Source organism: Nansenia antarctica (genome assembly GCF_963989245.1).
Source record: "Nansenia antarctica genome assembly, chromosome: 17".
In the NCBI taxonomy this organism is placed as follows: Eukaryota; Metazoa; Chordata; class Actinopteri; order Argentiniformes; family Microstomatidae; genus Nansenia; species Nansenia antarctica.
This window is the reverse complement of record NC_137687.1, coordinates 11899561-11910024: the sequence shown is the minus strand read 5'-3', so window position 1 is coordinate 11910024 and position 10464 is coordinate 11899561. Positions and strand designations below refer to the sequence as shown.

General features: G+C 42.1%; 1 protein-coding gene across 1 annotated transcript; it reads right to left on the bottom strand.

Moving 5' to 3' along the window:
* Window positions 1-6999: 6999 nt before the first annotated feature.
* Window positions 7000-10221, bottom strand: lurap1l (leucine rich adaptor protein 1 like; the record flags this gene model as incomplete). Its single annotated transcript, XM_080547634.1, has 2 exons — window positions 7000-7380; window positions 10015-10221. The coding sequence occupies 2 exons, from the start codon at window positions 10219-10221 to the stop codon at window positions 7000-7002; spliced, it is 588 nt and encodes a 195-aa protein (XP_080403760.1).
* Between the last annotated feature and the right edge of the window lie 243 nt (window positions 10222-10464).

Genomic DNA, 10464 nt, shown 5'->3' with positions numbered 1-10464 from the left:
TTGACCTGTGTCAAGTCTATCTGTTGTTGTGGTTTCTCTTTGACCTGACTTATTTGACCTGAATCAGTGTCCAACGAGTGAGGTCACTCTCCAGTCCTCCTCACAAAACGAAACGATGAATACAGTCTCATTACTATGTATGAAAACAAACTAGGCCGGGAAATTGTGGGAAATAACTGCTGGGAATCACACAAGATGAACCTAAAGTAAACAAGAAAACTATTGCTCTTTGGTCTTTCTTTCTCTCCCTGCGAAATCATTTGGCTCTCACGATACAAAGAGCAAGAAGAACTGATGAACTGAAAAGGTCAGAGCCTAGAACAGCAGCTTCTTTGATTCTAAATATAGCCACGGAAAGGTTTCCTGGCCTTGAACGAGAGAAAAAAAGAAGATCAAATGGGGACGGGGGGTTCGTTTTGTTCTCTTTTTAGACAGTTGAGTCTTCCTGGCCGATGCTGCTCTGTGTTTAATCTCCATAGCTCAGCGGATTGATCCCCAGGTAGTGCAGACAAAGCTCTATCCAACACACACTTCAAACAGGGCAGGCAGGGGTGCCAGGAGGAGGTGACCCAACACACTTCAAGGTGAGAGAGGCTAGGGGAATATAGGAGAGAGAGAGTAGGGGGGTAAATGGTAAATGAACTGCACTTATATAGCGCCTTTATCCAAAGCGCTTTACAACAGCCTCTCATTCACCCATTCACACACACACATTCACACACCGATGGCGACAAGCTACCATGCAAGGCGCCGGCCGGCCCGCTCACTGGGAGCAATTTGGGGTTCAGTGTCTTGCCCAAGGACACTTCGTCATGTGGCCAGCCGGGGGCTCGAACCGCCGATCTGCCAACCTTGCGATCATTACGACGGCGGCTCTACCTCCTGCACCACAGCCGCCCGCCCCTAGGGGGGGGGGGGGGGGTATTTGAGAGGGAGGGTATGAGACAATGAGAAAACTACAGTTCAAAACTCCGTCTTGATGGTACAACCCTTGGGTTGGCCTCGCAAAATGGTGGATTGGATAAAGAAACAAAGGGCCACAGTTTCCCCTAGGTTTGCTGCCTTGGGGGGTGGTGGCATGGAACCCCAACCCGCCCTGAGATTGGGAGGCTGTGAGTTCGATCCCCGGCCGAGTCATACCAAAGACTATAAAAATGCTACCTGATGCATCCCTGCTTGGCACTCAGCATTAAGGGTTGGATTGGGGGTAAGACCCTGCGACATACCAGGGTCATGTCCAGGGGGTGTACTTTTACATCAAGCCGCCTCACGCTACGGAAACAGGAGATAGGCTCCTGCCCCCTAATATATATAAGTCATCATTGCAGTCACGCTGAAGGGAAAGTCAGATCTAGGGCACAGAGGTTACACCCTAGACTGTGTGACTAATACTGACTAATTAGAGTCAGTATTGGAAATTTACCAGAACGCCTACGTTTCACCAACAGAAATGTTACCGTTACCCATTGGTCATACACTGGTTCCACCAGTTAGGTTAGGAATTAGTTAGTTTGCTCCGAAAGCAACATTTGTCAGATGCATACAGACCTCTCTCTGGTGTTTAAGCAACATCCAAATACAACACCATCTGTTATGCCGATGATCCCATTGAATAACTCCAATTGGGTCGCAAGCTAATTCAAGATGGTCATTATCATTGTCTATGCCAGTTAGTTTTCATCAAATGTAGTTGTAAATCTAGTAGTCATTTAGGATATTGTTCCTCCCCTTCTAAGCTACAGTGGGTTTATTGCATATACAGTACACATGGAATATCACAGTTTACTAATGAGCTTAATACCACAAGAGAAATGAGCCGAAGCAATGGTAATTCTGATAATGACAAAATGGACGGAGAAGCAAAGTAAAGTGTACTTAACAACTCAACTCTTTAGTCTGATGTAGCAGTGAGTAATATTGACCACGACCAAGTCTCGTGGGAAAATTAATGGTTCTCATGAGGAAATTGCCTAAGACTAAAATCTGTTCTAGTTGTATGTTTATCGTGCTAAAAATAACCTCACAATAAATGACCATTTCTGGAATGCACCATGACAAACGTGAGGGGTGGGGATTTGTATAATACTGTTTATAAAAGCTTACCAAGACAGCTATTGTACTATTTCTAGACAAGGAATGTTCAAGTTAAAGCCTTGACTATTCTCACATGGGTTTGCATAGACCAAAAACTTCACACTTCGCTGACACTGATGTGCCTTTGCAACTTGGCATGTGTACAATTTGACCAATGTCTGCAGGAGAAAGTCAAGGTTTTTCCAGTTATGTAATAAAGAGTAATCCAATCTAAATATTCAGCATTGAAGAAAGTTGAATGGTATTGCATGCAGAAACATTGCATGAGAAGCACAGCATTAGGAGTGTGGTTAACCGTGACATGCACTAAGTATTTTTCCAAGTGGAAACAAGATATTCATGGGGAGGGCATACCTTATTAAGTTTTCCGTTGCTTCATTAATCTCCCAACATGCACTTCTTTATGTCTGGGAATGTGAACGGGCTGACAGTGGATCCAATTCACGACATAACGGTCATAGTTAAGTATTAGTCAAACCAAGAGCTATAAGACTATCAGAATGCAATGCAATGATACTAATACTGCATCTAGCTCATGAATTAAAGCTATTCCCGTTATTCCAAGCATGGTCATGTGATCTGTGTACTGATTATTGTTGGCTGACACTTTAACTTAATAAGCCGATATAAAGGCATATAAAGAAATATCAATACATGCTGGAATACTCACTACACATTTTCTTTATTAGGTTATCAAAGTTGTATTTATCTTTGTCGAAGAATGCTAATACACTCAAGTATGATAAATTAAGACGTTCAATATTAAATCCGAAATTTCTCTTACAATTATCCAATCATCATCAATGTAATCTTGTTTTATTAGTCTGTGTCTTTGCCTTCCTGTCCGTGCAGCCTTCTCTTTGCTGTATGGGTCTTTTCATCTCCCCAACTCCAGTAGCCCATATCCTGTGTCCTGTGTGTCCACTCTGTTGCATGGTGACAGTTTCCCAGATACCACAAGGTATTAGTTTCCCAGCCTTGTGGCACAGGCCAAACCACTGTCTAATTTGCTAATGGATCCTTCGATGGAAGCCACTCTCTCAAACGTATGGCAGTGTAATTATTTCGTCCGGGAGGGAAGTAATTGGGGGCTAAGCTACTTGAATGAATAAATCATTGTTTTTCACTTGTGGGACCTGACACTGTCTGTTTCTCATACATATCATTCCCTCAGAATGTATGCCAGATCTTATTGGCTTAGTCCATGGCTAAAAATGTCAACCAGTTTCCTAGGAATACCTTATAAAACTACGAATTGTCTTATTTCCATGCACTACTCAGAACAAACTGAATGGATGTCATACCAACTGTATCATTTGAGAAAGGAAATGCATAGTTCAACAATGATGGCTTTGTCAGCAAGGGCTCTAAAACTATTCAACCACCAGATTAAACGTGGTTCCCCAAATTCTGAGATCGGGTACAGTTTGAGCTTGTTAAAATCACTCTCACTGAAGCAGTTGGCACCGATTGAAATGGGTTCAAGGGGGAAGAAATAGGTTCATGGGGAAATCTGAAATCCCATGCTCTGTAGTAACTGAAGCCAGGTTTAGCTGAGTCAGTATTTAGAGGATCGACATGGTGAATGATTAAGTGAAAGGGAGAGCGTTGGTATCTCCGTCAACACGAGACTGAGAGGTGCTATGATGAATATGCAGGTATGGAGGGAAAGTAAGCCTTTAATCTTAGAAAGGCTAAGAAAGAAGAGAACTAAGTAAACTGTACATGGGCAGTGTACCACGCACCTCTTTCAGGATTTTTTACACAGCGGGCTATTACGACATTAACCTGATTAACCTGTTCTTTTCTTAAAATCCTCTGATTATTTTAGGGTTCACTGGATCTAGTCATGGTGTTCCTGAGGGGCAGAGAGCTAGTCAATCATGACACAGTCAATTAGAAGTATTTTAGGGTTTTATATAAAATTGGTCAACCTGTGGTCATTTGGTAATTCAAAAGGCATCTTTCTTTGGCCTTGACAGACATATTAAGTGTGCCAAAAAGCTCTTAAGAGGATATAAAAAGCAACATAAATCAAATAAAGCTGCTTTGGCTACTTTTAGGGATCCAATTGTCTTCCACCAAACAGCAGTACTAAAACCTTGTGCAAAGTCCAAAATGTTTGGTAATTTCGTGTCACCTCTGTAACCCTATTTTCTGAGACTCCCTATTAGTGACCATAATGTTATCTCTTATAGTCGAAAAAAGGAAACCGTTAAGACAAATAAAAGCAGAAAGAAAAAACATGACCGTGTTGAAGGTCAGGTAAATAAAGTGGAGGGTGCTATCTTTTTTCTGGAAGGTGCTATGGAATGCCCTAATAGCTGCTCATCGCCAAGCAATGGAGACCAGGGTGTCTCTACTTTCCAATGACTTTCCCTGGATATTTTCTCTGGAAATGCAATTACCCTCATCCCTCTCTTTTTTTGTCTCATGGGTGATGCATTTGAATGACTTGATCTGACCATTATAATGACTGATGGATACTTAAAACGTTTGTGTGCAGTAACATGAGGCCTCATCCATGAGATACATTTTTAATTCTCCTTGGAACGTAGTGCCTTTGAGCACTGAGGAAAGCGCTATACACAATAAATGTGTTGCCTGTAGTTCTCTGCTAATAGTTCGGTGGGTTTAAACATAATTGAATGAATTTAGACAATATAGTCCCCTCTTTTGCTTTGTGTTTTGTCCAAGTGGGTAGGCGAACAGAATAGATGAGCACAATACTCCATGGTACATTTGCTCAAAATGCCACATGTTGCAACCTGATTATTTTTACTAGCCTGACTTAAATCAAGCAACATTGTCAGATCAAGGAAATATGCACAGGACCTTTCCTGTAGTCTTAATTAAGAATCCAAAATACTGTCATTTAGAAAAGTGCCATTTACATGTTAACATAAACACTTGACTACAGTATCTTGCAATTGGTTTAGAAGCTGTGTAGAAGGGTGTATGTGTGTTAGGCTAGAAGTCAAACCAGTACACAGAAACTCAGAAAGAAGAAAATCACAATATATTATTTCTTTTCCCTGTCACACCTTTCAACAACACCAATAAATTAGAAAGTTAAAAAGTAGGCAACATGAACACACAACACACACACACACACAAGTCATTTGAATCAACAGGAAGTGGAGTTTAGCTAACATCATTCATCTTTGTACAGAACTGAATGTCTTCTGTTGTTGAACCGGGTGACTTGACAGGTTTGAAACAACGTTAATAAACAAATACAAAAAAAAATCTATCTATCTGGTATTTAAATTAGTCAAGTGTTTGTGGACCTCAAGATTTACCTTTGGGAAGAGGTCTTAAATAAGGAATTAATCGCTTGTCGTTAAAAAAACCCCAAATAAAAACATTAAGATAATGACATTGTTGACCTGGACAGTTTTGAATGCCATCTGTTGAATATAAAAGTCAGAATGACTTGATGAAAACAGTGATGCCAATGATTTCGCATGATATCAAATTGCACTTTGATGCTACAACCTAATCTCATATGAAGGAAACGCAGTGCTTTTTTTGCCATATGAAATGGTTTGTCCAATCTCAGCACGAAACTACTAATTGCTCCAAATGACCACTAATTACTTATTTAATCCGTTACTTCAATCATGTGACTGAACAGGAAGCTGAACGCGGCTAACCCAAGACATGGGTTGTGTTGAGTAAGCACAAAATAGGAGGAAACACTGGATGTGCTTGATGAACTAGTTCTCATTTTCTATTTCCAAGCATGTTGCTAGGCTGTGCCCTACATGAGCCTGGTAAGAGGAAAGGGGCACAAGACACTGAGGTAACTTTGGACTTTTGGAGTCTTTGGAGTACAGTAAGAGTGCGGTACATGATACATCTGTGCAAAAGACATGAATTGTATGCAAGTCCGCTGTGAGAGCCATAGAACCCTATAACCCCGAAACGAACAGAGAAAATGTTCCTTAAAGTAACATTTCCGCCCTGGCTGACTCTTCAGGACGACTGCGGGGGGGGGGGAGGTTCGTTATGAGTGATTGGATCTGTGGCAAATTCACTTTGTGTGAGAAAAACAACATTTTGTTTAGTTTCAGCTGTGGACAGTGTTTGGAATTAGTCTCAATAGCGTTACTCTTGTTTTTCACGAGGCAATAAGTGGCTACGGTTTAGTGAGGTTTACGTTTTTTGTCGAGGACAAAAAGTGATTTGGTTTTAAGATAGGCTACTATTTAAGATAGCACAGGTCATCCAACACGTTATTTGCTCTTTTCAGCACCACTTATGTCACTGTGACATCACTGTACAACATTTAGCAGCAACAGGAATTATTTTTGTGTCATCTCCCTCTCTCCCTCCATCTCCCTCTCTCTGTCCCTCTCCCTCCTCTCTCTCCCTCCATCTCTCTCTCTCTCTCTCTCCCTCCATCTCTCTCTCCCTCCATCTCCCTCTCTCTGTCCCTCTCCCTCTCTCTGTCCATCCCCCTCTCCCCCTCCCTCCATCTCTCTCTCTCTTACACACTCTCTCTCCATCTCCCTCCCTCTCTCTCTCTCTCTCTCTCTCCATCACCCCTGTCTCTCTCTCTCTCTCTCCATCTCCCTCCCTCTCCATCCCCCCCACCTCTCTCGCTCTCTCCCTCCCTCTCTCTCTCTCTCCATCCCCCCCTGCCTCTCTCTCTCACCCTCTTTCTCTCTCACACACACACACACACTCTCTCTCTCCATCTCCATCTCCCAGGAACAGGAAACACTAAAAGTCAAATCCTCCCAGATTTTGCATGGTGAGATCAATAAGGTAACAAGCTAATCATTTGTCCACTTTAGTTCATCGTTTCCAAAAAATGTTTTCCACAAACTCATCGACAACCCCATGATGTATGTAACCCGCCGGGCATTGTCTATGACATCGTCATTACACTCATAAACGTTATCCAAAGCAGTAGTATTCATCAGAGTCCACTCTGAGTCGCATGGGCGGTTTGCTGAAAGTGTCGTCGTCTCTGACGGGTTTATCCGAAAAATGATCGATGTCCGTCGGCGAGGGGTGGTCGGGGAGGTCCTCGGCCAGCGTGTCTAGATAGCTGCCCACAGATATGCCGTCCAAACCGTCGTCTGTCAGGCTGGTGAAGCTGCCCCGGGCGGAGGTTCCCTCCTGGCTGTCTGATAGGCTGTACAGGCTGCCCGTCAGGCTGCTTTCGCGACTGGCCACTCCCCCTTTCTCTTCCATCACCCAGCGGATGGACTCGATGCCCTCGTTGATGGTCATCAGCTGCTGCATGAGCTTGACGTCTATGGCCCGGAGATGTGCCTGTGTGTTTTAAATGGAAAAAGATTCATAAAACTTCCACCACTTCCAAAAATAATACTTCAAACATATTTTTGTGTTTTTTTCATATAGAAAGATCTTTTTTGGTCACATCCCTTCTGGTGGAGAAGCACATCCTTCAATAGTGATGTTGTGTATGATAGATATAAGTGGACATGAAAAGTAATATAACAGGAAATCATCCCTTCCTTCCCTTCCCATTTAACGTAATGGTCTGTGCATAGCATAACACACTTCATAGAGGCCATACAGTACAGTCGTTGAGTCAGTAATTCACCATGACAACACCCTACATAGACTGTGCGTGTGTGTGTGTGGGGGGGGGGTTATTAGAGAAGATTCGCCTCTGGCTAGTGACGAATAGACAGCCATTTACGGAAACGGACAGTGGCAGCAACCTCTAGCCAGTCAAAAAGCATTAGGCTGACATGGGCGATACGATATTCCGGACAGCTGGCTTAATAAAGCGAGTGGGTTCTTGGGAGTGGATCCGATCCGTGACAGGCCCCTTTTAGTTCATAATGCTGCCAGTGTTTGGTCTGTGGATATAGCCTCCCTTTATGTGCACACAAGTCAAGCCTATTGGACAGCATTAGCAGCCAGTTTCAATTAAACAAGTTGGCTCAGACGAAGTAGGCCCATATCACAAGATGAGACCAGCTAATGTGATCAGCGCTGCGTGATGACTTTTAGTTTGTTAGCCGATATTTACCTTCACAGATAATCGTCTCTCCCATAACATTTAGCCGTTTTTAAGTTTTAGGCTAGTTCATTGTGCTTCCTTAAAGGTTAAGCGTGTCAGGTTTTTTGTAGCTCGACCTCAACGTCAGATTTTAGAAGGAGCAAAGGAGCAAATAGAACACTTTTATAGAGTACGAGACAGGCATTTGAATATGCCAAAAATGATAAATATAGGCTAATCATTGTCAATGTTTAATCTACTGGTATCCACCTGATGTGATAGCCTAAAACATATTTTACTGTTATCAGTAGCCTATTAAGTACAAATATGAGGTGGATATGAACAACTGGTAGTCTATTGTGAACCTCATTTGGCAGAGACCAGAAGTGTAAAGCAGCCTGATTGGATTACAGATTAAGCTGTGAGTGTAAGTAGTGACAGCAGTACAATAGCCCAAGATGGTCAAAATAAGCAATTAACCATGCTGTGCGGGAGAGTGTTAACAGACTACTTTGGTAGAATTAAACTGGTTTTAACGGCTGAATTAAAAAAAACCTGCTTGCATACAATTCAGTTTTCCTTCTATGTAGTTGCTAGGCCTATATGAAGTGACTGTTTTGTTGTCACAACACAAAAACTGGCTTTACCCAGTAAATATATGCCCGAGGGGGGTCAACGATAAGGAAGGCCGCTTGAAAACCTGGAGATCCTCTCTCATCGTTCTTCCAACACGACCATCATGATTATGTTGTATCAGACCCCAGCCTTTTACATTGACTCAACATGGTCTTTTCCCCCGGGTGGTCGGTCGGTCGGTCTGCCTGGTCATGATACAGTCCCCTACTCTACAAAAACACGGTCAACTTGACCATCTGTTCAGGAATGCTAATGCCACAACTTGACCCTAAAGCCTTAAAATGGGGGGTTTGCTTTGACGACACAGCAAATCAGGCAAATGCAATGGTTAAAGCACTAAAAACTGCAGTGAGAAAGTACAGAAAGTCTGTATGAGCAAAATAATAAAAGACACATGATTGTGTTTTTAGGGGCCCTTGTATTTTCCTGTATTTTCAGCCAGAATTGAGTCCCATTCATTGAGGTGTGAACAGGGCTGCCCTGCAAGATGCTGAACTATGCATAGTTGCAATGAGCCAGTGTGATTGGCCTTTTACACAACCCAGGGTGGTTTCACACTTGCAAGAGTGAGAAACGTCACTTTATCACCATTACTCACTTCTTGGCTCTTGCATTGATGCGATGACTCACATTGTAGTGATATGCATCTCAAGTTTTAGCCTCATTTACTTTTCTGATGCCTATGGTAGGCCTACTAGGATAAAACCAGCAATGCATTAATGTTATTGTAAAGTTGATCCCTGTTAGATTTGTTTGTTTTCTGTGTACTAACTTCTCCTGTTGGAATACACTCATTATTATTATTATGAAGGCTAAGGATCTCCATGTAGGATTCTTACCAATCAATAGTATGGCATAAAGCACAAAGCTTCTATTATTGTGTCTCATATAACGTGAGCTTAGAATGATAAGGTTCTATCTCCGTTTAGGGCAGTTCAGAGATATTGAGCGTCAAAGTTTTTACATTCCATTATGTTCTGTGAGATGGAACCTTTGTATTTTATGAATTACTAACTCAAAAATGTCAACATTTTAAAAATAACACCACACAGGCATTAATAAACACCTAATGGATCAGATTATGTAAAAAAACTCAATTTTGACAAAAATGGAGATAGAACCTTATAATTCTAACGTCACGATAAGGCTTAAATGTTCTGGTTTATTCATGACCCAGACATGTCATTTACACATTCAGATTACAACTCTATTGCGCTGCTACTGTGATCAACTCTGGGTTAACACTTTACACTATATACACACAAATTGCATCATCTTCTTCTGATAAAGAAACTTACCATTTCTTGTTTCAAGAATAACATTTTGCTCTCCAGTCTCTCCAGGTGTGTAGAGTGTGTTGTACTGTGTGTCGCCGACCTTCTCTCTTCATGCTTCACGTCGTGACGCTTCACCGCTGCCAGTGAGCGCAGGAGACTCTCGGGGACTTTGCGACCTAACTTGGTCTCGATGTCCTTAAAATCGGGCAGGACGTTGTCCTCGTCCATGGTGAAAGAAAAAGTAAAAATACTTTTGTTTCCCACTACGAGCAATAGAATACAAACAACAACTCTTATGAACTCCCACTGACTTGAAGGGGAAAGCTGTGGAGTCCAAAACGCCGGCGATACTTTGAAAAAAAAAAAGAACTACTGTACTTCAGTCCACCGGCTTTCCTTAGATTCAAGCGCTTTTGTTGTTTGTTTTTGTTGTTTAAAGTTTTCTTTATCAAGAATACAGCAGCAGTACCA